The sequence below is a fragment of the Molossus molossus genome, unplaced genomic scaffold (assembly GCF_014108415.1).
Source record: "Molossus molossus isolate mMolMol1 unplaced genomic scaffold, mMolMol1.p scaffold_m16_p_18, whole genome shotgun sequence".
Lineage (NCBI taxonomy): Eukaryota > Metazoa > Chordata > Mammalia > Chiroptera > Molossidae > Molossus > Molossus molossus.
In genome coordinates, this window is record NW_023425353.1 from 52,966,547 (window position 1) to 52,993,624 (window position 27,078).

The window sequence follows — 27,078 nt, forward strand, 5'->3', positions numbered from 1 at the left end:
CTTTGAACACAGATGTCATTCATGAGTTTTACAGAAAACCAGTTTTTGCTGAGAATTATTTATCCAAACCTGAGCCCAGGCTATACCCCTGGAGCATAGACAACCTCCAGGATGTGGCTCCCTGGAAAAAAGGCTATGGGTCCTACGTAGCATGAAGTAGAAAAGCGATGTGAATGGGAGAAATTAGAGAAGACAGAAATATTAAGAGTGGATTGTGGGAATCCTTACAAGGCTCCCCTCTTTATAGCTGCAGAAGGGCGTGAAGTGCCTGGCACCCAGCAGACCGTGGCCTCTGAAAGGCATGATTAGGCTTAGTGCATGGTTCTAGATCCCTTCCGTGCATTCGACCTGCCTTGGCACCACTGGGGAGCTAAAAAAACCCCATTGCACAGGTCACACCCAGTATCTCTAAATCGGAATTTGTGGGGATGGGACGGAGGCATGTGATTCCAGAGTATAGCAAAGAGGCTGACCACTGCTCTTCTAGGACATCTTTTACCTCCCTTCCAGGGTTTGACCGCTAGCGTTGTATGTGGTGGTACTGTTGTATGCCTTTTTTCATGGGAAGTGTTTTTATAGGTAATACCCAGCTGGCCTTACAGATCATCAAAAGGAATCAGCTGCTCCCTGCGGTGAAAACACTCTCTGAAATGAGAAAGAAGCCCGTGTTTCAGCCTGTCCACCCGATCCAGCCCATCCAAATGCCGGCTTTCACTGTACAGAGAAAGTGATATTTTGCTCTTGGAAAACGGTTACCTGAGACCCAGGGGAGTACTTATGGGCCTTTTTAGTTGTATCACAGCAAAATGAATAAAAGACAGATGGTGAAGGGTGCTAGTTTTGGAGATACAATTTGAAACAATTCTAACCCGATTTTTTTTTTTTTTTGCCGGAAAACTTACTTAAAATTAAGGATTCACAAATTCATTTTCTTCTCTTTTTCTTTAATCTTTGCTAGACTATAAATCTGGAGCCATTATGTAATGTATCTGTGTCATGGGCAATTAAATCATGGTCTTATCAGAACAGTCTCATATAACATATTTTGTCTTTCTTGTAACTGTTCAGAGTATTTTGGCATCTGAGATTTAGTGCTAAAGTTTGTAAAACTGAGAGAACAACATCAGCAGTAGGTGAGTAGCCCATCCAGAAACTGACCCGGAGGCAGAGATGAGGAGAAGTTAGTGTGTTTTATGCCTAGTAGTGAATTAAATGACCAGAAAATGTGTAATAAAACACACAGGGCTAGTAAAACTGACTGACCAAAAGAAGAAATTACCGATCTGATAGGAATCAGTTTGCTTAAAAATCATGAATGAAGACAAGGTTCAGGGCACTGGTCCTGTGTGTCTCCCCACCCCCCCACCCCGGACCCTTGGGCAGAAGCTCTGATTCTGTTAGCAAGTTCAAGGTTTATTGATAACCTCTTTGCATATACAAAAATGTAAAAGCTCCTTTCCAGGAGACAGGTATGTGTTGCCGGATTGACAAAAAAAAAGTAATATAGATTTGCTTTAGAAAATTTGAGTGACCTCCCAGTTAAAATCATGCTTGGTAGATTCATCAAAGCTAAGCATTTAGGAGTATCTCTGTCTACATCTCTTCAGCTCCCAGATTTGGAGACCAAGTGTAGCAGTGTATCACACTGCTCCGTGGTTAGTGGGTTGCACAGTTAGGGAGGGGAATGTTTACAGAGCACAAGATTTATCCAGAACTTTTTTGTGTGTGTGTGGTACGTGCCCCTAACGGGAACCGAACCCAGGACTCTCTGGTCCGCAGGCTGACGCTCAACTGCTGAGCCAAACTTGCCAGGGCTATCCAGAACTTTTATCTGAATTATTCTAGCTGAAGTCAGAGTGTGTAGGGCTACATCCTAGAACTGAGTATTTGTGGTGTATTCGACATTGCCCACAGATGACTCAGACACGGAGGAAGTGCTTTCCTTCACTTAAACATGGGATGGGCCTGGCTGCTGTGGCTCAGTGGTTGAGCGTCGACCCATGCACCAGGAGCTCGCGGGTTTGATTCCCAGTCAGGGCACATGCCCAGGTTGTGGGCCCGATCCCCAGTGGGGGGTATACAGGAGATGGCCAGTCAATGTTCTCTCTCATCAATGTTTCTATCTCTCTCTCTCCTTCTCCCTTCCTCTTTCTCTAAAATCAATAAAGAAAAAATTTTTGTAACAAACATGGGATGGATGTGCACATGGATTCTGTTGCTCTTTTGTCACATTACAGTTTTGGGGTTTGTTTTTAATTGATTTTAGGGGGGAGGGGAGGGAGAGAGAGAAACAGAGGTTTGTTGTTCCGCTTATTTATGCATTTATTGGTTGATTCTTGTATGTGCCCTGACCTGCGATCGGACCCACAAACTTGGCATATCACAACAACACACTAACCAACTAAGCTACCTGGCCAGGGCTGTCACATTACAGTTTTATGCACAGAAGAGATTCTTTCCAGGTAAGTCACAGAATACAGGCCCTAGCTTCCCGTGAGCCTCCTGCAGCCTTTTCCAGGTGGGATGAAAGGAGGCCCCTTAAACTGCACTAGTCATCGGTTCAAGTGTGCAGCCTCTGCGGTCCTGAGCCCCAGCTCTGTGGGACCCACTCCTCTGCTGCAGGATGGCAGCAGATTGCTTAGCCTGGACATTCTCTGGAGAGTGAGTCTACAGACCTCATACATTGTATCACAAGGGCCTACAGGGCAGGGCGTTGGTTGTGTGAAATGGGAAAAGGCCCATAATTACACTCAAAGATAACACATCTTTGAAGAAACCTCAAGAAATCAGAACTTTCCCTTCTTGCTGGTTGGTTTGTGGGAAAGCAGGAATCACTGTGAGGCAGGCCCCATGTTGCTATGTTAAGTAAGAACACATTTGGCTACAAGTAGCAAAACAGTGGATCCTGGTTTAAAGTATAAATGTTTTCCTCTCACTCAGAAAGGGATAGGTAGGCAGCTGCCTGCTGGCCTGGGTGCTCTCAGTGATGCCATCAGGGACTTGGCTCTATTTTCCCACGTCACTCTTAGCATTTGGGCTTTTGTCCCCGGGGTCCGTGATGTTCAGCATTATACCCACATGGAAGGCAAGACGGCGACAAAGGCAGCCTATCTTGGTTGGAGACTGCCAGCCTCAAAGCTGCCCTAGAACACCCCAGCAGACAGCGTACACCACCTTTGTCAGATCAAGTCTCGTAGCCTCCTTAGCTGCCAGGAGGCCAGGAGGGAAGTCGAGGCCTGCCGGGGTCTGCTGCAGCTGCTGGAACAGCCCGGTTAAAGGTTTTCCAGCCTGGCAACTGTGTCTGATACCTTGTGTCCAACAAGATTCCAGCAGCCCAGCTTTGCCTTCCACTGCCCACCCTTGGCAGATCCAGCACATGAAATACGCTCTTCACCTCCTGCACTTTTTGTACTGGTTGCATCAGCCAGGAAGGCTTCTTCCCACCTATTTTTCCTGCCCCCCTGTTAACACTACCCACTAACTGAAGAAATCCTAACTATACTAAAAGATTTGTTTTTCGTTTTTCTTTTTTATTGATTGATTTTAGAAAGCGAGAGAGAGAAGCATGGATTTGTTGTTCCACTTACTTATGTATTCATTGGTTGATTCTTGTATGTGCCCCGACTGGGGATCGAACCTGCCACCTTGGCATATCAGGCAACGCTCTAACCAACTGAGCTACCTGGCCAGGACTCTGCTAAAAGGTTTTAAATGCCACTTCCCTGATGTTTTTCTTAGCTGTCTCCAATTTCTTCCCCCTCGATGTCTCTCCTGATAATTAACTTTCTCTGACATATGGTGTTCGGTGGAGTTTTATAGGTGTGGATGCTGTAGGCATCAAACTCAAAGGATGGCATCTTATTTGATGGGGTCGTAAGTTCTTAGAAGAGCCCCATTGAAGCTCCACCACCCATTCAGCTGCAAAATGGGGCATAATTCACTGACCCAATGAGAATGTGATTGCAGGTGTCCCCCAAACTGCAAGGCATGAACCCTCAGAAGAGCGGGGTAGTCCTGCATTTTGCCCCCTGGCTCCTACCCCAGAGGAGGGCCCCTCATAGAGCTCTACTTGACGGGCATGTGGGCCCATCAGCCTTCAGTGGCCTTTTCTGATCCCCTTCTACCTGCCCGCACAAGGACGCTGCTCAAGTTCTGCCACGTCCGTCATAACATGTCCTGACTGGTGTTTCCAGCCCTCATAGTCCCTTATCTGACTAGTTAGTCAGCCAGGAGCTCTGTCCCTTACTCAACCCAGGTGGCTGGGAAAATTCTGGGATCTCTCTGGAAGTTCTCTGACGAGTTTGCAAAACGAGGGTACCTTTCCTGAGGGCCCAGTGGGAGGATTAAAGTGAGCTGGTGAATGCAAGGTGCACCATTGGGTAGAGGTGAGTTCCCTTACCCTTCTGGTGACTTGCTGGGCCCAGTCACCCTCTACACTTCATCTTCGTGTTACCCTCGGTCTCTCCCATCCATCCCCCTTCGTGGAAGCCACCTACAGAAAAGTGGTGACATCACAGACCCTGGAACCAGACTCTGACTTCAAATCTATCTTCTCTTACTGGGACAAGTTGCATCTGGAACAGGTTGTTTTGCTTCTTTGTGCCTCAGTTTCTTTTACAAAATGAGGCTATTAATAGTACCTACCTCACAGAGTTAGGATGAGGTTTAAGGGCCTGTCCATTGTGGGTCTTGCTGGATGTGCCTTAAACTCCATGGGTTCACAAAGAAACTTGGTCATTTTCTCTTTGTAATATGAAAGATGTCGCCCTGGCCGGTTTGGCTCAGCGGTTAGAGCGTCGGCCTGTGGTCCAGAGAGACCCGGGTTCGGTTCCCGCTAAGGGCACGTACCTCGGTTTCAGTTTGTCCCCGGCCCGGCCCTGGTTGGGTGGTGCAGGTGGCAACCACTCAATGTGTCCCTTTCACGTTGATGTTTCTCTCTCTCTCTCTCCCTCCCACTCTATCTGAACAAAAAATGGGAAAATGTCCTCAGGTGAGGATAAAAAAAAGAAAGATGTCACAGCAGAGACCTGTCTGAACCGCTGACACTGGAGGTAGCACTGTGGGTGGGTGGTAGGGAGCAGGGAGACTCTGAGGTTAGTCACTCTGGATATTGCCAGTGCCTGGTTCGGTGAACACTGGCATCCTGAGTTCTCATGCCCTTACCTCGCTCAGGCCCTTATGCTGTGATGACAAGAGGTCCCAAGTTCCCCTGCTTCGGGCCCCTTCTCCCACCCTTTCCTCACCACCCTATGACTTCCTGCAACAGCTCTGACTCCTGCCCAGGGCTCCCTTCAGAAGCGTCAAGGTCTTTTCATGCTAACTGCTCCGTTCTCCTACTTAGCTTCTATTGATCTCTCCCTTACACCTCATGTGTCACCCAAACTAGATTCTCTGCCATCTCCCAAAAGGAGTCATCATTCCCACCCCAGGGCTTTGCTTCAGTCTCCTCCGCTCCCTAGACATTTCTTCCAATTTCATTGTATCCACATCCCCACCATGTCACACTACCTCTCCGTGCCCTGACCTGCAAGGAGGTTCCTCTTATGCCCCAACTCTTCATTCCACACATGCTTACCAAGGGTATGTTCTGGGCTAGTGAGCTTTTCTGTTGAGGCCGATGGCAACTTGGCAACTCTGCAGGCGCGGTCTATGTTCTGTTCTTTCTCAACTGTTTTCTTCTCCTTGCTGGATTACAAGGACTCTGAAGACGGCTGTTCATTATACAGTGTGTGGATTGACTATATGGACAATAAAATCTGAACAGAATTTTTGATGATGTTCTCTTCCTAGGCATATCAATGTCACAGGAACTACTCGCAAGGTTGGGTTGGCCTATTAACATAATCCCCAGGTTCACAGGGCCTCAGCATCCTTGACCTTCTGAGCCTTATCAAGTGTTAGTTAAATAGTGGCCCAACACAGGTGGGTTACTGGTCGGACTCGGCTGGCCCAGTGTAAAGTAACCAGACGCGAACATACACAAAGCAAGCAGTTTACACATTCACCTTCCTTTTCTCCCTGGGAAGAACAGAGGCGAAAAACAGGCTCCGGGGTAGGAGTGGAGGTGCCACGGGAGGAGGTAGCGAAGTTCATTAGCCCCCTCATTTGGGGCAAAGGGGATCCGTGTGGTGACAAACAATTGTCCGGGAGGATTTAGGAGGATTTGGCCAAGTGTCCCTGTGGGCCCCAAGCCTCGTCCTAATCCGGTCCACATTTCAGACTACTTAGGATCGCATTAAATGTCAAAGCCGACGTTTAGGGAAATATCTACATTTCGTATGCATCGCCCGGGTCAAAAGAGAAGCTGCAACGACGAACCTTCGAGCAACGGGCCGGAGAAGCGCTCTGTGTGGTCCGGAGCGTGAATGGGGAGGGGGCGGCGCCCTCGCGGCCTCGGGCCCAGGAATGCGGGCTTTTCACATGTAGAAAATGCTAATGCTTTGTTCCAGCCCCGGCCTCCCGGAGGCGCGGAGGCGCCCGGCGGATTGTCACCGCGGCATTTGCATGTGAGCGGCCCCTGTCCCGTCCCCACCCCCACCCCGCCCCTCCCCCAGCTCGGCTTTCCCGGGGGACTTCTAGGGCCGCTGGAAGGCCCGCGGGTAAGTGTCCTCTGCCTCCAGCGGTCCCCGCGAAAGCCACAGGTAGCTATTTGGGGACTGTGACTGAATAGATTTCCCCGGGGACGCCAGGCAGGTGAACTGGTTTCTTACTCCAATTTCCAGATGTTATTTAACACGTGCAGTTATTTCATATAAAACAACGTACTCCGTCAAGGAAGATCAAAGCGCTGGATGTCCAGTTTCACGGTTCTGCTCTTGTGGCGAGAACCCTGCGTTTGATGTGACACTTTGCCGGGGCTCCGAACAGCCGGTACGTGGTTCGTCCTCAGAGGGGGCAGCCCGGAGACCAAAGGTGGCGGGGTGAGCGGGGAGACACAGCCCAAAGGGTTCGGAGGCGGCCGGGTTCAAAGTGGCTGTCCTGGGGCCCGGACTTGATCCGTGGGCGCCGCGCGTGGGCCTCGGGACTCGGACCGCCACCAATCGGCGGCACAGTCGGCCCGGGGAAGAGCCGGGATACTGTCAAGCCCCAAGCACCCTGTTCCCCAGAAGGCTGCACATTTACCGGCGTGGAAAACGACCCCCGTCAGAGGGGTGCAGAGTTGGGGACCCAGCATTTCCTAGAGCTGAGCTTTATCTCTGGCGGACACCCGTGGGCCCAAAGATGTAGGTGGAACAGCGCATCCAGCCCAACAAATACACTACTCAGTTCCTTCGATGATTACGGTGTTTATTTGATTAATAGCCTTTCTTTCTATTATACTTATTTTCTGATTTATTTATTTAGTTTTATTTATTTTACTTTCTTTATTTTAGTTACTTCCTTTTGTTTCATTTTTATTTCGTTTATTCCACTTCGTTATTTTACTTGGTTTATTATTTAATTTCACTAATTTGTTTCATTAATTTTGTTTATCATTTGTTTTTATTTTCTGTATTTACTTCATTTCATTTGTTTTATCTTATTTTACTTTGTGAGTGGAGAGGTGACTACCTTTTTTCTCCTATTGTGAGGTTTACATATTTTCCTGCCTCTTAGTTCTGAGTGAAAATAAATACTATCTCAGCTAATTATTCATGGTGTTAGTTGACTTAGAGTTATTAAACATTTCTTCAGTTGCCACAATGTAAAACGCATATCTAGACAATTCAATTTTTAAAAACTATATTTTCATTCATTTTAGAGAGAGAGGAAGGGAGAGAGAGAGAGAGAAACATCCATGTGAGAGAGAAATATGCATTGGCTGCCTGCATGCTCCCTACAACCCCGGCATGACCCGGAATCTAACCGAGACCTCTCAGTCCATGGGACAAGGCCCAATCCACTGAGCCACACTGGCCGGGCTAAACAGTTCAGTTTTTAAATTCCATCAAGGTGCATGCGCGCCCAAGGCTATACAGGGCAGAAGTCAAGGTGAGAGAGCACATAGTCCAACTGGGACAGAAACAAGGACCCAAGGTTTCCAACGAGGCTTCATTGAGGAAGTGTCATTTCACGTGGACACATAGGAACAGGAGGCTGCTGGAGGCCACTGGACACTAGGCGACATGTTCTAGATCAATAACACTAGGAAAGAGGTCCCGTCACACTGTAGAGCCAGATGCCAGTGTCAGGTGAGGTTGGCAAGAGGTCGTTGTCAGGAAAGTCTTGGTTCTCTGTCTCTAGGGTTCTGTGGGTTCCAGGGAGGGTGTTAGCGCTCGGGACTCCCCTGAAAGACCCAGTACAATATGGTGTGAGTCCTGGGTTATTTTGGGGAAGGGGAGAATGGGTCACTATTTATTTGCTATTGATTCATTACAAAGCACTGTGAAGTGCATTTCTGAATTTTTACCTTATCTTCCCCAACCTTTTATTTTGAAAAAACTTTTGAAAGTAAGATGGGAACATGATTCTTCACCACTGGATACGTCCGCCTGTATGTCTAAGAACAGGGCCGTTCTCTGCACAACCATAACACAATGATAACTCCCAAGAAATTTAATTTTGATAGAATAATTTTATTTAGTTATGCACAGTCCATATTTAAATGTCCTCAGTTACTCCCCCAAAATGCCCTTTATTGCTGTTTTTCTTTGTTGGGCCAGCATCCACCCAGGATCCTGCACTGTATGTGGTTTTCACAAGGCTAATCCAGAACATTCCCCCAGCCTTTTTACTCACTTATGACTTTGATAGTTTTGAGGACTCCAAGCCAGTGGTTTTGGAGAACTTTCCTCCACCTGGATTTATCTGATTATTTCTTTCTTTCTTTCTTTCTTTTTTATCCTCACCTGAGGACATTTTTCCATTTTTTGTTCAGATAGAGTGGGAGGGAGAGAGGAAGAGAGAGACAGAGAGAGAACAATCGACGTGAAAGGGACACATCCAGTGGCTGCCACCCACACAACCCAACCAGGACCAGGGACAAACTGCAACCGAGGTACGCGCCCTTAGCGGGAACCGAACTCGGGTCTCTCTGGATCGTAGGCCGACGCTCTAACCGCTGAGCCAAACTGGCCAGGGACTGATTATTTCTTGATACTACACATGCATTTTCATGGGGAGGAGGCCCACTGTTTTCATTCGTGACACCCCACCCCCAAGCTGGAGGACCTCTCCTCAGAAGCCAGGACTGTGCTTCCTTCCTTCCTTCCTTCCTTCCTTCCTTCCTTCCTTCCTTCCTTCCTTCCTTCCTTTCTTTCCTGATTTTAGAGGGAGAGGGAGAGAGAGAGAGAAACATCGATGAGAGAGAATATCGATTGGCCGTCTCCTGCATGTCCCCCACTGGGACAACCTGGGCATGTGCCCTGCCCGGGAATCGAGCTAGCGACCTCTTGGTGCCTGGGTCGACGCTCAACCACTGAGCCACACCGGCCGGAGGACTGTGCTTTTTAAAACGTTTACTCTTCTTGCTTTCCTGTCTGTTTAGATTCCAGTACTCCTATCCTACACAACTCCCAAAACAACCCCACAGGGAAAGCACCATGGCATCCCAATTTCCCGTTCTAAAAATGGTATGTTTTCCAAGTTGAGAAACACAACTTTTATTCCCATTTCACTATTGTGGCTTTCATTAGCACTGAACCCTGGACAGGGAGGGATCTGAGAGAAACGGTTGGTGGTTGCAGACCCAGGCAACAGTTCAAACGCTGGTTAGAGGAAACCTTTGGCATCAAAAGACCAACCACACTGGTGAGAAGCTGTGAGCCATGGGTGTCTAAGGTTGACCTGCATCCGGTCAAATGCAGGGTGGACAGCAGTTCTGAGTTGGGGATTCATCCACCTGCATGTGGGGGCCGACCTTAGGAGACCTCTAACCCACATGGGGCTTTATGAGATTGGAGAGGGGAAGGGATGGGAGGGGGTATAAAGAGAGAATCCTCCCAGTCCTTGGACCCTGCGGCTCATGGTGCCACAATCAGTAGTAGGGCCAAAGAGCCTGCTTGGACAAGATACCTGCTGTCCCCATGGGAAAGGGCTCCAGGAAGGGTGGGGCTGGCAAAGTGCCCAGTGAAGACACTACCAATGAGGCTCTCATCTCTCAAACTGGACGAAAGATGGGCTTCCTTTCTGCAAATTTTGGGAGGTGCCCCATTCTGCTTTTGTTGTAATTTGTGATGCATTCACTTTTTTTTTTTTTTTAATTTTTTTCTTTCTTTATTGATTTTAGAGAGAGAGAGGAAGGGAGAGGGAGAGAGAAACATCGATGAGAGAGAACATCGATTGGCCGCCTTCTGCACGCCCTCCACTGGGGATTTGGCCCACAACCTGGGCATGTGCCCTGACCGGGAATGGAACCGGTGACCTCTTGGCATGTGTGTCAATGCTCAAGCACTGAGCCACACCAGCCAAGCGATGCATTCACTTTTATCCTCTCTCCTCCTCGGGGGTCTGGCTTCAGGGAAGGTAGGAAACGGACTCTGGAACCCAACTGCCTGGGCCCAAATCCCCATTCCACTACTTCCACCTCTTAGACAAGTTACTTCACCTCTCGGTGCTACAGTTTCCTCATATGTAAAATGGGATCATAATAATATGAACCTAATAGGCCTGTTATGAAGTCTAAATGAGCTAATATTTGCAAAGCTCTGGGGACAGTGCCCAGCAATAGTGAAGGTTAAATAAATTAGTTAATGCTGAGGCTACTATCAATGTCATGAGAAGATCCTGAATCCAGCCCTCTCCTGCAGTCTGGAAAAGGAAGAAGGATGGGTCCATGGAAAGACATGGTCCGGGGCCCGGCCGGTGTGGCTCAGTGGTTGAGCATCGACCCATGCACCAGAGGTCGTTGGTTCGATTCCTGGTCAGGACACATGCCCAGGTTGTGGGCCAAAACCCCAGTGAGGGGCATGCAGGAGGCAGCCAATTGATATTCTCTGTCATCGATGTTTCTATCTCTCCCTCTTGCTCTAAAAAATTAAAATAAAAAATAAAGAAAAAAAAGAAAGAAAGTTATAGTCGTGGGCGTTGAAATTAGGTAGACACTGCTGGATTCAAATCCCGGCTCTGCCACTTCCTGGCTATGTGACTGTGCAGGCTGCTTGCCCTCCCTGGACCTCAGCTTCCACATCTGCACAAGGAGTTTAATGCTCGCTCTGCAGGCCAGTTGGAGGAGGAGTACTTCTTTAGAGAATGTTGCATAATAAACGGCCTCTAGCTGTTTTAGGAGTAGTTCCCTGAGTCTCTGATTTCTGCCTCAGCTCCAGTCCGCTCAGGTGTAAGGAGCAGGTGGGAAGCAGCCTCTCCTGGCCTGCTCCTTCCTGGAGCCCCTGACTTCTCTAGGCCTTCTCTCCCAGAGAAAGAAATAGGCTTTCTTCCTTTCTGACCTTTTACTAGAACAGTGCAAAACACCCAACAGTGGCTTCGTGCATCAGGAATCCGAGATCACTAGCAGCCCTTGCTTGGCCTCTGCCAGCCCCTCAGAGGCTACTGTGGAGAGGCTGTGGGCTAACCCAGTATTTCTGTTACAACCGTCCTCTCAATGTCAGATGACTTATAGAATTCTGAATGTGGGTTGGTTTGTCTACCTATCAGCTACCTATCTGTCTGTCTAATCCATCTATCTATCTATCTATCTATCTATCTATCTATCTATCTATCTATCTATCTATCTATCATCTATCATCATCTGTTGTCTTCAACTGGAATCGGCTAGGCTGATCATGAAAATAGCAGGATTCTGGGAGGAAATGACAGACTCGGTCCCTCACCCACAGACTCATTCAGTGAAATTCACGCAACGAAAGGATTCAAGGCTTCCGGAAACCTGCCTGAACCAGCAGAAACAACTAAGGGTGGTGGGGTTGAGTCCAGGATTCAGAAGAGAAAGTCTAGACTTTTCTTGGTACAATATTGTATTTTGGGAATTTTGACTATGTTTATCTGTTCAAAAAAAATTTTTTTAAGATTTTTTTCTTTGTTTTTAATCCTCACTGGAAGACATTTTTGCATTTATTTTCAGATAGAGTGGGAGGGAGAGAGGGAGGATGAGAGAGAGAAACATTGATGTCACATCGATGGGTTGCCACCCGCTTGACCCCAACTGGGGCTGGGGACTAACCGCAACCCAGTACGTGCCCTTAGGGAACTGAACCCAGGACTCTCTGGTCCGCAGGCTGATACCCTAACCGCTGAGCCAAACCAGCCAGGGCAAGATTTTTAAAAACTGATTGTAGAAAGAGAGGTAGTTAGAGAGAGAGAGAGAGAAATGAGAAATGTGAGAGCCAAACATCCACTGGCTGCCTCCTGCATGTCCCCTACCTGGGGATCAAGCCCACAACCCCAGGCATGTGCACTGACTGGGAATCGAACCAGCAACCTTTTGGTTCATGGGGTGACTTGATGCCCAACCAATGGAACCAGCCAGGGCTTCACAAACTTTTTAACCAAGTCCGGCCGGTGTGGCTCAGTGGTTGAGCATCAACCCATGGACCAAGAAGTCACCAGTTTGATTCCCAGTCAGGACACATACCCAGGTTGTGGGCCCGATCCCCAGTGGGGAGCATGCAGGAGGCAGCCAATCGATGTTCTCTCTCATCAATGTTTCTATCTCTCTCTCCCTCTCCCTTCCTCTCTCTCTGAAATCAATAAAGAAAAGAAAAAAATTTTAAAGAAAAACAAAACCTTTTTAACCAAAATAAAAAGTATTTTTTAAATTTGTTTTTGTTTTAATGAGGGTAAGGTTCTGAAAGATGCAGGACAAATGGAAGGAAATGGAGCTGATAGGAGGTGTCACGGGCCACAGAGAGTGGTCTTAGGCCACCCACCAAAACAAAAGAAGAAGACTCAGATTTGAGAGGGGGGTAGATTGAGCCTGAGAAAGCTGGTGGGCGGTGTCCTTTCCTAGGCCGTCCAGGTTTTCCTTGGCTGAGAATGAAAAGGGGACTTTCTCATTAGGATCCGAAATACAGGTGAGTTTAGGGTGCTGCCTGGCTGGATTTTCCACCCTTGGAAATCCCTCGTTGCTTGAAACAGGCCCGAAGTAGGTGTAGGGGCCCTAACTTGCTGGACCTGTATAGCCAGTGTTCCTTTTTCTAGAGGGTGATCCTACTGAATTAAAATTCAATTAATCGGACTTTAAGGGCAAGAAAAACTATTTGTGAAAAATCATTAAACAGCACATAAAACCCTTTGAGGAACAGTGAATACTAGGAGAAATACAGCCTGGCTTTTGTTAAGGTACTTTGAGCCCAACGAGTTAACTTTTTTAAGGAATTTTAACAAGATAGTGGTCAAAGTGGAATTTGTTCATGTAGTTTATTTAAGGTTTTACAAGGCCCTGCAAAGAGTCCCTCCTCTGAGTCTGGGCCAGAGAGAGTTTGGTAACAACGTGGTGAGAGGTACAATCTTAGGGGCATTTTGAAACACGTGAGGAAACAAAACAACTGGCCGGGATGCTTCAGAAATGTCAGGGTCCTGCCCTGGCCAGTTTGGCTCAGCGGTTAGAGCATTGGCCTGCGGTCCGGAGAGACCCGGGTTCGGTTCCCGCTAAGGGCACGTACCTCGGTTGCAGTTTGTCCCCGGCCCTGGTTGGTCGTGCAGGTGGCAGCCACTTGATGTGTCCCTTCACGTCGATGTTTCTCACTCTCTCTCCCTTCCTCTCTCTCCCTCCCACTCTATCTGTACAAAAAATGGAAAAATATCCTCGGGTGAGGATAAAAAAAAAAAAAAAAAAAAAAGAACAGAAATGTCAGGGTCCTGAAAGACAAGCAGGGCTGGAGACTGTCCCGGATTAAAGGGGACTGCAGAGACATGACCCCTGAAGGCAGCGTGTCATCCTGGACGGGGACCCGGGAAGGGAAAAACAAATATGCCCAGAAAGGACATTATTGGGACAACTGGTGAAATGTGAATGCAGTCTGGGGATTAGATAATAGTATCGTATCAATGCTAAATTTCCTGATTTAGGCAATTGTGCTTTGGTTATAGAAGATAATGTTGGTATTCTTAGTAAATGCACAGGGAAATGATTAGGAATAGAGTGGCATTGTCATCCTCTCAAAAAGGTTCAGAAAAACAATTTTATATTTATATTTACACACGTGACATCCACCCCCACACACACACATACATCTATCATACATACATATTATGTACATGTAAATATACATATATATGGAGAGGGAGAAAAGGAGTGATCATGCAAATGGCAAAAATGTTAACATTTAGGGATTCTGAGTAAAGAAAATATAGGAGTTCTTTGTATTATTATTATTTTATTTATTTATTTATTTATTTATTTATTTATTTGTTTGTTTGTTTGTTTATTTATTTTTAATCCTCACCCGAGGACATTTTTTCATTTTTTGTTCAGATAGAGTGGGAGGGAGGGAGAGGAAGAGAGAGAGAGAGAGAGAAACATCGATGTGAAAGGGACACATTGAGTGGCTGCCACCCGCACGACCGACCAGGGCCAGGGACAAACTGCAACCAAAGTACATGCCTTTGCGGGAACCGAACCCGGGTCTCTCTGGACCGCAGGCCGACGCTCTAACCGCTGAGCAACTGGCCAGGGCTGTATTATTTTTATTGTAATGTTTTTCTACATTTAGTGTTTTGTTGTTGTTGTTGTTCAGATAGAGTGGGAGGGAGAGAGAGAGAGAGAAATATTGACATGAAAGAGACACATCGAGGGGCTGCCACCCACACGACCAACCAGAGCCAGGGACAAATTGCAACCGAGGTACCAAACCTGGGTCTCTCTGGACTGCAGGCCGATGCTCTAGCTGCTGAGCCAAACCGGCCAGGGCTGTTTTTCTACATTTAAAACTCTTTCCCCCTGGCCTGGTAGCCCAGTTGGTTGGAGCGTCATCCTGATTTGCCAAGGTTGCGGGTTGGATCCCCGGTCAGCGCACACACAGGATTAACCAATTGGATGCACAAGTAAGTGGAACAACAAATTGATGTTTCTATCTCCCTCCTGGCTCTCTAAAAATCAATAATAAAAATTTCTTTATTTCAAAATACAAAGTAAACAAATAAAAATAGGTAAAACTAAATAAATTTAAGAAGAGATAAAAGATAAAAATAATAAAGAAAAGAGGTGAGATGTACGGAAATAAAACGTTCACCTCCAATGACAACATTTGTTGGTTTCCTCCTGCCAGATAATGCCCTATGATAGGCCAACAGGCTGCGAAAGAATCTGCGATTCCTCTAAGAGAGGTTTATACCCTGACGTTATAGACCTAAGGCACTTGATTGCAATAATTGAAAACCCAGTATCATCCATGCAGCCAGCAGCCAGCGGTCAACAAAAAGACCGAGTGCCACTGCCGCCCAGACTAGAGTTTGTGATTTAGCCTCTGCCTCCAAGGAGCTGGCCATCTTATAGAAGAGAGAGACGTGTGTACATTTACTGCAGTGTGGTTTGACAGGGACCGAGACGGCGGCGTGAATGTGGGCGTGTGTGCCTCGGTCTGTGGAGGGAGCCCACCAGAAATGACTTACTTCCCAGATGGACACTTGAAATAGGTTTTAAAGGTGAAGTAGAAGTTTTCCAGGAAAAGGGAGGCTGTGAGCAATAGTAAGAGGGGACAGTCGGCCAAAGCACAGAGGGAGACCGAATGCAACTACTGGACAATATTTGAGCAACTGCACGTTGAGCAAAGGCAACAGGCTGAAAGCAGGGCAGATGAGTCACTGCTGGAGGGCTTAGAGGAGGCCAGGTTTCTAAGCCGGGGTTTGATGAGGGAGATTGCCACGGATGCAGAAAGCCGTGTATTACACACAGATGGAAGGAATGTCTGGTGCAAAAGCACAGAGGTCAGCAATAAGCAAATCCCAAGGTGAGGGCTGGCAAACACCCTGGAGCCTGGGAGTCTGCACAAGGTGGGGTTGTGCAAGGTGTTTGCTTCTCACCTGAGCCTGCGTGCTTTCATGTGAGTCCTCAGCCTCTAGTCCCATGGTCAGGGTCAACTCAGAAAAAACAGAAATGACTTTGCATATTTATACAGAGGGGATTTAGTTGGACAGGTGATGGAACCCAGAGGTCAGCTAGAGCAGGAAACTGCTGACACTTCTTGGCTGGAAGGTCAAACAGGAGATGATGTTTCCAGAACCCAGGGGTTCAGGTCACCTGCGGGAAGCTGAAGCCACAATAGGCATGAGAGCTGTAGCCATGGCTGGAGACTGGAGTTGCTACCCGAACCAGAAAGAGAAGGGGAGAAATACCATGGCTTTTCTCTTCTTCCCACTCTCCAATCAACTGCCAGCCTCCTGTGGGCCAAACCCAACCAGAAGCCAACTGATGCAGGACCCTGGGGAGAACACTGTAAAAGTCAGCTCCTCTGTGATACGGAACAGAGCGGGGAGGCCAGGGAACAGATCTGAGAGCACACAGGTCCAGAAACAGCCCAGTAAGGACTTCTCCAGAAACTGTCTTCTGTCCTACATGTAAATTGCACAGTCCTTTTAGTACCAGTATCAGTATAAACTCATTTAATCCCCCAGCCTTCTGCAGCTCAGGAAATGGTACCACCATTTAACCAACTGCTCAGGCCAAAACTGTGGAGTCAGCCCCTCTCACCTCTCGACTGTCTCTCATTAAATCCATCAGCAAATCTTACTGGTATCCTCCTTCCTTTCTTTTCTTTTTTCTCTCTGTCTTTCCTTCCCTCTCTCTCTCTCTCTCTCTTCCTTCCTTCCTTCCTTCCTTCCTTCCTTCCTTCCTTCCTTCCTTCCTTCCTTCCTTTCTTTTTTTCTTTCTTTCTCTTTCAAAACAAAGCTACAGTAATTAAAACAGTATAGTATTGACATTAAAAACAGACACATAGATCAGTGGAACAGAATAGAGAGCCCTGAACTAAATCCGCACATATGTATGGTCAATAAAGTTATGACCAAAGAGCCAAGACTATACAATGGGGAAAGGATAGTCTCTTCGATAAATGGTGCTGAGAAAACTGGACAGCCACATGCAAAATAATGAAACAGGATCATTAACTTACACCATAAACCAAAGTTAACTCAAAATAGATTAAACTTAAACATAAGAGTCAAAACCATAAAACTCTTAGAATACAACATAGGCAGAAAGCTCCTTGACACAGGTCTGAGAGATGATTTTTTTTAATCCGACACCAAAAGCAAAATTAAGAAAAGCAAAAATAAACAAAGAGGACAACATCAAACTAAAAAGCTCTGTACAAAGAAAGAAACCATCAAGAAAATGAAAAGGCAACATATTGAATGGGAGAAAATACTTGCAAATCATATATTTGACAAGGGGTTAATATTCAAAAAATATAGAGAGCTCATACAACTCAATAGCAAAAAAACCCTGATTAAAAAATGGACAAAAGATCTGAATAAACATTTTTCTAAAGAAGACAGACATAGAAATGGCCAAGAGGTACATGAAAAGAATGCTCAACATTACTAACCACCAGGGAAATGCAAATCAAAACAACAAGGAGATATCACCTCTTGCCTGTTAGAATAGCTATTATCAAAAAGACAAAAGCTCTTCTCTGGTCAGTGTGGTTTGGTTGGGCATCGTCCTTGTGCACCAAAAGGTTGCCAGTTCGATTCCTGGCACATGCCCGGGCTGTGTGCAGGAAGGAGGCAGCCAGCAACCCATGTTTCACTCTCGCATTGATGTTTCTCTCTCCCTCTCCCTCCCTCTCTCTCTAAAATCAATAAATAAATCTTTTTTTTTTTTTTATCCTCACCCGAGGATATTTTTTTATTTTATTTTATTTTATTTTTTATTTTTTGTACAGATAGAGTGAGAGGGAGAGAGAGGAAGGGAGAGAGAGTGAGAAACATCGACGTGAAGGGACACATCGAGTGGCTGCCACCCGCACGACCAACCAGGGCCGGGGACAAACTGCAACCGAAGTACGTGCCCTTAGCGGGAACCGAACCCGGGTCTCTCCAGACCGCAGGCCGACGCTCTAACCGCTGAGCCAAACCGGCCAGGGCAATAAATAAATCTTAAAAAAAAAAAAAAAAAAAAAAGACAAGAAATAAGCATTGGCAAGAATGTGGAGAAAAGGGAACCCTTGTGCACTGTTAATGGGAAGGTGCACAGGTATAACCACTATGGAAAACTATAGGATAGTTCATCTAAAAATTAAATATAGAACTACCATATCATCCAGCAATTCCACTTCTGGGTATTTATCTGAAGAAAATAAAAACACTTATTTAAAAAGATAGCCCTGGCTGGTTTGGCTCAGCGGTTAGAGCATCTGCCTGCAGTCTGGAGAGACCCGGGTTCGGTTCCCGCTAAGGGCATGTACCTCGGTTGCAGTTTGTCCCCGGCCCTGGTTGGGTCGTGCGGGTGGCAACCACTCGATGTGTCCCTTTCATGTCCAGGTTTCTCTCTTTCTCTCTCCCTCCCACTCTATCTGAACAAAATATCAAAAAATGTCCTCGGGTGAGGATAAATAATAATAATAATAAAATAAATAAAAAGATACATGCACCTCCATGTTCATTGCAGCATTACTTACAATAGCCAAGGCATGAAAACCACCTAAGTGTCCATCAATGCATGAATGGATAAAGAAATGTGGTATTTATGTATACAATGGAATATTATTTGGCCTTAAAATAAGAATGAAATCTTGCCTTTTGCAACAACATGGACAGACTTTAAGGGCTTTATGTTATGTTTAAGGGCTTTATATAAGTCAGACAGAGAAAGACAAATACGATATGATCTCTCTTACATGTGGAATCTAAAAACAAAAAACAAATTCATAGATACAGAAAACAGATTGGAAGTTGCAAGAGGCAAAGGGGATAGGAAGAAATGGGTGAACTGGTCTTGTTTATTTAAATAAATTAAATAAAAATTTAAAAAACCAAAAAATACAGTGTATTTCTTCAATTTGGAGAGGCACATTTTTCCACGGGATAATGTTACTGAAATTGGAATTGATAGTGCAGAATATTAGATTGGCAGTGGTTTTGTTTTTTGTTTTTTTTTAATTTTCTTTATTGATTTTAGAGAGAGAGAGAAAGGGAAAAAGAAACATCGATGAGAGAGGACATCAATTGGCCATCTCCTGCATGCCCCCCACTGGGGATCAGGCCCACAACCTGGGCATGTGCCCTGACCACGAATCGAACTGGCAGCCTCTTGGTTCATGGGTTGACACTCAACCACTGAGCAAACCGGCCGGGGCGGCAGTGTTTTTTGTTTTTTTGTTTTTGATGGGTAATAATGGTATATGCTCCAGTTATCCATTGCTGCTTAACAAACCACTCCAAAACTTAGTTCCATAGAACAACCACCATTGTATTATGCTCACAGACTATGTACGTCTGGAATTCAGGGCACAGCAGGGGTGGTTTGTGTCAGCTTCACAATCCCTGAACTTTCTGCTGGAAAGACTTGAATGGCTGGGGTGACTCTAAGGGTTTGAGATTAGAATCGTTTGAAGACAATATCATTCCCATGTCTGGCTCCTTGATTGGAACGACATGAGTAACTTTGGCTATCTATCTATCTATCTATCTATCTATCTATCATCTATCTAATATATCTATCTACTCTTTATATATTCTCAGGACTTCTCCATGTGTACTCTCTACATCGCCTCTCTATTACGGTAGATCAGGGTTCCCAGGGCAAGTGTCCCAGTGAGCAAGGCAGAAGTTACATTGCCGTTCATGACCAAGCCTCTGAAGCAATCCAACACTTCCTCTGTGCTCTATGGCCTGAGGCAGTCACAAGCCTGCCCAGATTCCAGGGGAAGACCCACAGACCACCAACCTCTTCCTAAGAAAAGTGTCAAAGAATTTGGGGTTCTGTTTAAGAACTGCCATACAGTGTGTCTTACAATCAATGGAGTCTTAGAGTCCATAAAATACGGTATCTTGAACCCGACCACCCCTTATGACCTCCACAGCCACCACCCTGGTCCAAGTCGTAATCAGCATCCATCTGCCTCTGCGATTCCATTCTTTCCCCTCCAGCCAACCCCCACCATCTATTCTCCACACAGTAGCCTAAGTGATCCTTCTAACACATAAATCAGATCATGTGACTCCCTTGAACTTAACCCTCTACCGTCTTCTCATCAACCAGAATAAAATCCCAAATTCTAACTTTGATTATCAGGCCCTACGTAATCAGGCCCCTGACTTCATTTCAGCCCTGCTTTCTGGCCAGCTTCTTCCTTGTTCATTGCTGTCTACTTTCACTGACAACATCGCTGTTTCTCTGCACTGTGTGCCAACGCTCTAACCACTGAGCCAAACCAGCCAGGGCAACATCGCTTTCTCAAAGAAGGCTATCATAGCCTCACCCCAGAGTCTCTTCTTTCTTTCTTTCTTTTCCAGATAGAGCGGAAGGGAGAGAGGGAGGAAGAGAGAGATAGAAACATCGACGTGAGAAAGACACATCGAGTGATTGCCACCCACACGACCCCAGCCGGGCCGAGGACAAACTCCAACTGAGGTACATGCCCTTAGTGGGAACTGAACCAGGGACTCTCTGGTCTGTGGGCCAACGCTCCAACCACTGAGCCAGACTGGCCAGGGCTTTTTTAACATTTTTTTCTTTATTAATTTTAGAGAGAGAGGAAGGGAGAAACATCGATGAGAGAGAGCATCAATTGGCTGCCTCCTGCATGCCCCCCACTGGGGATTTGGCCCACAACCTGGGCATGTGCCCTGACCAGGAATCAGACCTGCAACCTCTTGTTGCATGGGTCGACGCTCAACCACTGAGCCACACCACCAGCCGGGCACCCTAGAGTCTTCTCATTTGCAGTTCCCTCTGCCTACTGCTCTCCTCCCCTAGATATTTGCATAGCTACTCCCCTCTCATTCTGGTCTCTGCTTAGGTGTCACCTCCTCAGAGAGGTCTTCCTTACCTCTCCATCTAAAACAGCACCCCATCCCCATCACGCTTCGTCCTCTGACCCATCTTGCTTTATAGCACAGACCAAAAGAAGCTAATACACTCCACATTGATTTCTGTGTGCATTGCCTGTGTCCCCCTTCAAGGAAGGAACTCGGTTCACTGCTGCATTCCCAAAGCCGGGCACATAGTAAATAGGTGCTCAATAAATATTTGTTCATTGAGTGAATTTACCTATTGCCTCATTCCTTCACTGTATTACCTGGAGTAAAGCACTCCTCTGGGCATTTGGCAGGTAAGCGGGAGGCTGGCCTCGCTCGCGTGTTCATTAGTTGGCCATCTGTCAGTTGGGTGAAGGGGTTAACTGGCCACATGTCTCTCATCCTCCAGCAGGTGGGTCCAGGTGGTCACCGGGGCTCAAAGCAGAGAGAGGGCAAGCTCCGAAAGCTCAAATGCTTTCAGGTTCCTGCTTAAGTCACACTGGCTACTGTCCCATTAGCCAAAGCAAAATCACATGACTTCTGACCCAGACGTGAAAAAGCAGTGGCCTTTGATTCAGCCTTTGAAGGACACGTGGATTTAGATGGATGGAGATGGAAGCAGGGACATTTCAGATGATATAGGATCAAAGTGTGTGGAGGGTAAAAGTATTATCGGTAATAATATATTTTTTTCTTTATTGATGTTAGAGAGGAAAGAAGAGGGAAAGAGAGATAGAAACATCGATGAGAGAGAACATCGATTGGCTGCCTCCTGCATGCCCCCCACTGGGGATTGGGCCCGCAACCTGGGCATGTGCCCTGCCTGGAAATTGAACCAGCGGCCTCTTGGTGCATGGGTCGACACTCAACCACTGAGCCACACTGGCTGGGCAGTAATAATAATTTTTCTTCAGTTAACATTTTATCTTTATTGTTGAGAGTATTACAGATGTCCTCCCTTTGTTCCCCCAGTGACCCCCTCTTCCCCACTTCCACTCCCCTCCTGCTTTCTCCAAACTATCTTCTGTGTCCACTGGTTATGCGTATATGCATAAAAGTTCTTCGGTTTATTTCTTCCCAGCCCTCCCCCTCCCTTCCCTCTGAGGTTTGCTAGTCTATTCCCTACTTCCATGTCTCTGGATCTATTTTGATCAACAGCTTATTTTGTTCAGGAAATTCTGTAAATAAGATCATGTGGTAGATGTCTTTCTCTGACTGGCTTATTTCACTCAGTATACTAAATACCTTCAGGTTCCTCCATGTCATCTCAAAGGGTAAGAGATCTTTCTTTCTACTCAGCTGGAATGACTTAGTGGATTTCGCGTCGTCCCAAGGACTGAGAGGTCCCGGTTCAATTCCCAGTCCGGTTGGGGCACATGCCTGGGTTTCGGGTTTTATCCCCAATGTGGGGTGTACAGGAGGTAGTTGATCAATGTTTCTCTGTCATTGATGCTTCTCTCTCTCTCCCCTTCTCCCTTCCTCTAAGAAAATCAATAAAAATATATATTTTTAAAGAGATCCTTCTTTCTTACAACTGTATAGTATTCCATTGTGTAAATGTACCACAGCTTTTTAATTTTTGTTTTCTTTATTTATTTCTAGAGAGAGAGGAAGGGGGAGAGAGAGAGAGATCAATGAGGGAGAATATCGACTGGCCTCCTCTTGCATGCCCCGCACTGGGGATTGGGCCCACAACCTGGGCATTGGGAATTGAACCAGTAACCTCTTGGTACATGGGTTGATGCTCAACCACTGAGCCACACCAGCCGGGCTACCACAGCTTTTTTATCCACTCACCTACTGATGGACACTTGGGTTGTTTCCAGATCTTAGCTTTTGTAAATAGTGCTGCTATGAACATGGGGGTACATATATTCTTTCTGGATTGGTGTTTCCAGCTTCTTAGGATCTATTCCTAGAAGTGGGATCACTGGGTCAAATGGCAGTTCCATTTTTAATTTTTTGAGGAAACACCATATTGTCTTCCATAGTGGCTGCACCAGTCTGCATTCCCACCAGCAGTGTGCTAGAGTCCCCTTTTCTCCACACCCTCGCCAGCACTTGTTTGATGATTTGTTGATGGCGGCCATTCTGACAGGTGTGAGATGATATCTCATAGTTGTTTTAATTTGCATCTCTCTGATGATTAGTGATGTTGAGCATTTTTTCAAATGTCTCTTGGCCATTTGTATGTCCTGTTTGGAGAAGTGTCTACTCAGATCTTCTGCCCATTTTTTAATTGCACCAGACTCTGAGTTAAAAACTTTAAAAGCATTATCTCATTTAATCTTCCTAATCATCCAGAAAGCTAGGGTCTATTTTTATTCCAATTTTATAGAAAAGGAAAACAGGGCCCAGAGAAAGATTTTTTAGATACAACACCAAAAACAGAATTCATAAAAGAATAAACTGATAAACTGAACTTCGTCAAAATTTAAAATACATTCAAAAGAAAGAGAATGAAAACACAAGCTACAGATTCGGAGAAAAATCTTTGCAAAGCATGTATCTGATAAAAGATTTATATCCCAAATATATAAAGAACTCCCAAACAATAAGGAAACACTCAATATTAATAATTAAAAAATAAATAAAAAAGGCAAAAGCTTTGAACAGATACTTCACCAAAGAAAAATCTATGGTTTGCAAATAAACACATGAAAAGATGCTCAACATCATTCGACTTTGGGGACATGCAAATTAAAACCATAATGAGCCCTGGCCTGTTTGGCTCAGCGGTTGGAGCGTCGGCCTGCGGACCAGAGAGTCCCGGGTTCGGTTCCCGCTAGGGGCATGTACCAAAAACAAAACAAACCATAATGAGATATTACCATACACCTAGTAGAATGGCTAAAATTAAACACAAAAATGATCACGCAAAATTTTGGTGAGGATGTGGATAAAATGGAACTCTCATACACTGTTGGTGGAAATGTAAAATGATGCAACCACTATTCAAAACCATTTTGCAGTTCTTTGAAAAGGTAACATACACCTACCACATCATCCAGCCATTCCATTCATGGATATTTTTCCAGAGAAAAGATATAATTGTCCATATAAAGACTTATATATGAATGATTATAGTACCCTTATTTAAAATAGCCCAAACTTGAAAACAACCCAAATGACCAACAGGTGCATGAACCAACAACTAGTAGTGCAACCACACAATGGAATACTACTCAGCAGTAAAAAGAAAGGAATTACTAATGCACAGAACATGGATGCATCTCACGGTAATTATGCTGAATGAAAGAAGTCACATCCCCACCACCACAAAAAAGTACAAATTGTACAAAAGAATACATATTATATGGTTTCATTTATAGAAAATGCAAACTGATTTATAGTGACAGAAAGCAGATCAGTGGTTGAACAGGATGGAGTTGAATGGAGGGATTGTCAAGGGTCCCAACAAAACTTTTAAGGGTGATGGATACATTCATTTACTTGGTCATAGTCATGGTTTTATGGCAGGCATCCATATATAAAAATTTGTCAAATTGTATACCTTCTTTTATTTTTGGATACATTTTACATTTTTATTTTTCAATTACAGTTTATATTCAATATTATTCTGTACCAAATTGCATACTTTAAATGAGTGTAGCTTAGCCTGGCTGGTGTGACTCAGTGGTCTGAGCATATGTCCTGGTTTGATTCCTGATTGAGGCACATGCCCAGGTTGTGGCACATGCCCTAGCAGGGGTGTGCAGGAGGCGGCCAATCAATGTTTCTCACATGGATGTTTCTTTTTTTTTAAATATTTTTTCTTTATTGATTTTTAGAGAGAGAGGAAGGGAGAGGGAGAGCTAGAAACATTGATGAGAGAGAACATCGATTGGCCACCTCATGCATTCCCCTCACTGGGGATCGGGCCCACAACCTGGGCATGTGCCCTAACTGGGAATCAAACTGGCGACCTCTTGGTGCATGGGTCAATGCTCAACCACGGAGCCACACTGGCTGGGCATCACAGGGATGTTTCTATCTCTCTCTTCCTTCTTCCGTCTCTAAAAAAAGCAATAAAACATTTAAAAAAATAAATGTGTGTAGTTTATTTATTATGTGTCCTCAGGTGAGGATTAAAAAAAAAAGAGAGAAAACTAGCGGCTTCCACCTTGGTCTCATAGACAGAACCATCATGTAAGAAGTCTGACATGCCTTCTGGAGAGATCACATGAAGAGCCGCTGAGTCTACACGGAGAGGGGCTCATTGAGCTCAGCCTCCGAGCCATCCCCGCGAAGGTGCCAGGCGTGTGAGTGAAGGCATGTTGGAACCTCCAGACCATCCAGTCTGAGCACTCCAGGGTGGTGCATGAGGCATTACTCAGCTGAGCCAGCCCAAGTTGCTGATCCTCAAAATTGTGAAATATCATAAAGTGGTTGTCATTTTAAGCCACTAAATTTTGGGGTCTTTTTTTATTGATTAATTTTGAGAGAGAGCGAGAGAGAAAACATCAATTTGTTGTTCCACTTATGCGCCCTGACCAGGGATTGAACTCACAACATTAGTATATCGGAATGACACTCTAACCAACTGAGCAACCCGGCCAGGGCCTTCACCTTGGGGCCTTTCATTTCACAACAATAAATAATTGGGACACTCACACCCCAGCCTACCTTATATTCTCTGCCAGATTAATGTCCCTAAGGTTATTTTTCTTTCTTTTTTTATTTTTATTATTATTTTTTTTATCCTCACCCGAGGACATTTTTCTATTTTTTGTTCGGGTGGAGTGGGAGGGAGAGAGAGGAAGAGAGAGAGAAAGAGAGAAACATCGTCGTGAAAGAGACACATCGAGTGGCTGCCACCCACACGGCTCTAACCAGGTTCAGGGACAAACTGCAACCGAGGTACGTGCCCTCAGCAGGAACCGAACCTGGGATGCTCTGGTCCGTGGGCTGTTGCTCTAACTGCTGAGCCAAACCGGCCAGGGCGCTCTTAGTTTTCTTAAAGGCTGAGCCCAGAACTGGCATAGCATCTCTTCTGCCATATTTTATTTGTCAAAGAAAACCCCTGCCAGCCCAGATTCTAGGGTAAGGGACAATAGACCCCACTTCTCAGTGAAAGTCCTGGGAGTGGGAAGAAGCTGAGTTCGAACAGCCAGGACCGGGCTGAAAAGATAATGGGTCCTAAGCAGGTGAGTTTGGGAATATCTGGGTGGTGGTGGGGGGAGCTGTGTGGAACAGTAATGGAACAGATTTGGGACAGAACAGAGAGGTTCTTGGCTGTCAGGTTAAACACTTTGAGTTAACTTTTTTCTTCTTTTTTGTATAATATATTTTTATTGATTTAAGAGAGAGACGAAGGGAGAGGGAAACATCAATGAGTGAGAAACATGGAGTGGCTGCCTCCTGCAATCCCTGCTCCCAGGCATGTGCCCTTACCTGGAATCAAACCAACGATCTCTTTTTTTTCTTTTTTAGTTTTTTATTGATTTTTAGAGATTTGTAGGGAGAGGGAGAGAGAGATAGAAGCATCAGTGAGAGAGTACATTGATTGGCCGCCGCCTGCATGCCCTTCACTGGGGATCAGGCCCACAACCTGGGCATGTGCCCTGACCGGGAATCGAACCGGCAACCTCTTGGTACATGAGTCAATGCTCAACCACTGAGCCACACCGGCTGGGCAAACCAACCTCTTGGTGCATGGGATAATGCTCAGCCACTCAGCCACAACAGCCAGGGCTTAATTTGTTTTTTTTCTTTTCTTTTATTCATCACCCAAGGATATTTTTCTATTTATCATTAGAGAGGGAGAGAGAGAGAAACATTGATGTGAAAGGGACACATAGACTGGTTGCCTCCCACACGACCCCACCAGGGCCTGGGGACGAACTGCAACTGAGGTATGTGCCCTTGATCAAAATCGAACCCGCGACTTATTAGTCTGTGGGCCGATGCTCTAACTGCTGAGCCAAACCGGCCACAGCTTGAATGAACATTTTTAGGTAAGAGGAAGCCCTTGAAGTCTGGAGAAGGTAGAATGAGTGAGGGTCAAAGTCAGGCTGAAACAGGGATAACTTGAATGGCATAATCTTTCAGCTGCAGAATCAGAGAACATTTGAAATAAGAAGCTACTCAGTCTTAACAAATATGTACTGATTTATTTATTTATTTTTTTTGGTACGTGCCCCTAGCGGGAACTGAACCCGGGACTCTCTGGTTCGCAGGCTGATGCTCTAGCCGCTGAGCCAAACCGGCCAGGGCAACAATATGTCCTGATTTATATATCTC

The 27,078-nt window shown here is 45.7% G+C and overlaps 1 protein-coding gene across 1 annotated transcript in view; it reads left to right on the forward strand.

Moving 5' to 3' along the window:
- Positions 1-834, forward strand: part of CNOT10 (CCR4-NOT transcription complex subunit 10) — a 64,465-nt gene extending 63,631 nt beyond the window's left edge. Inside the window, exon 19 of the mRNA XM_036267048.1 lies at positions 580-834. Coding sequence (XP_036122941.1) covers positions 580-731 — 152 coding nt within the window. The 3' untranslated portion in view covers positions 732-834. The remainder of the gene's footprint in view (positions 1-579) is intronic.
- Positions 835-27,078: the final 26,244 nt, after the last annotated feature.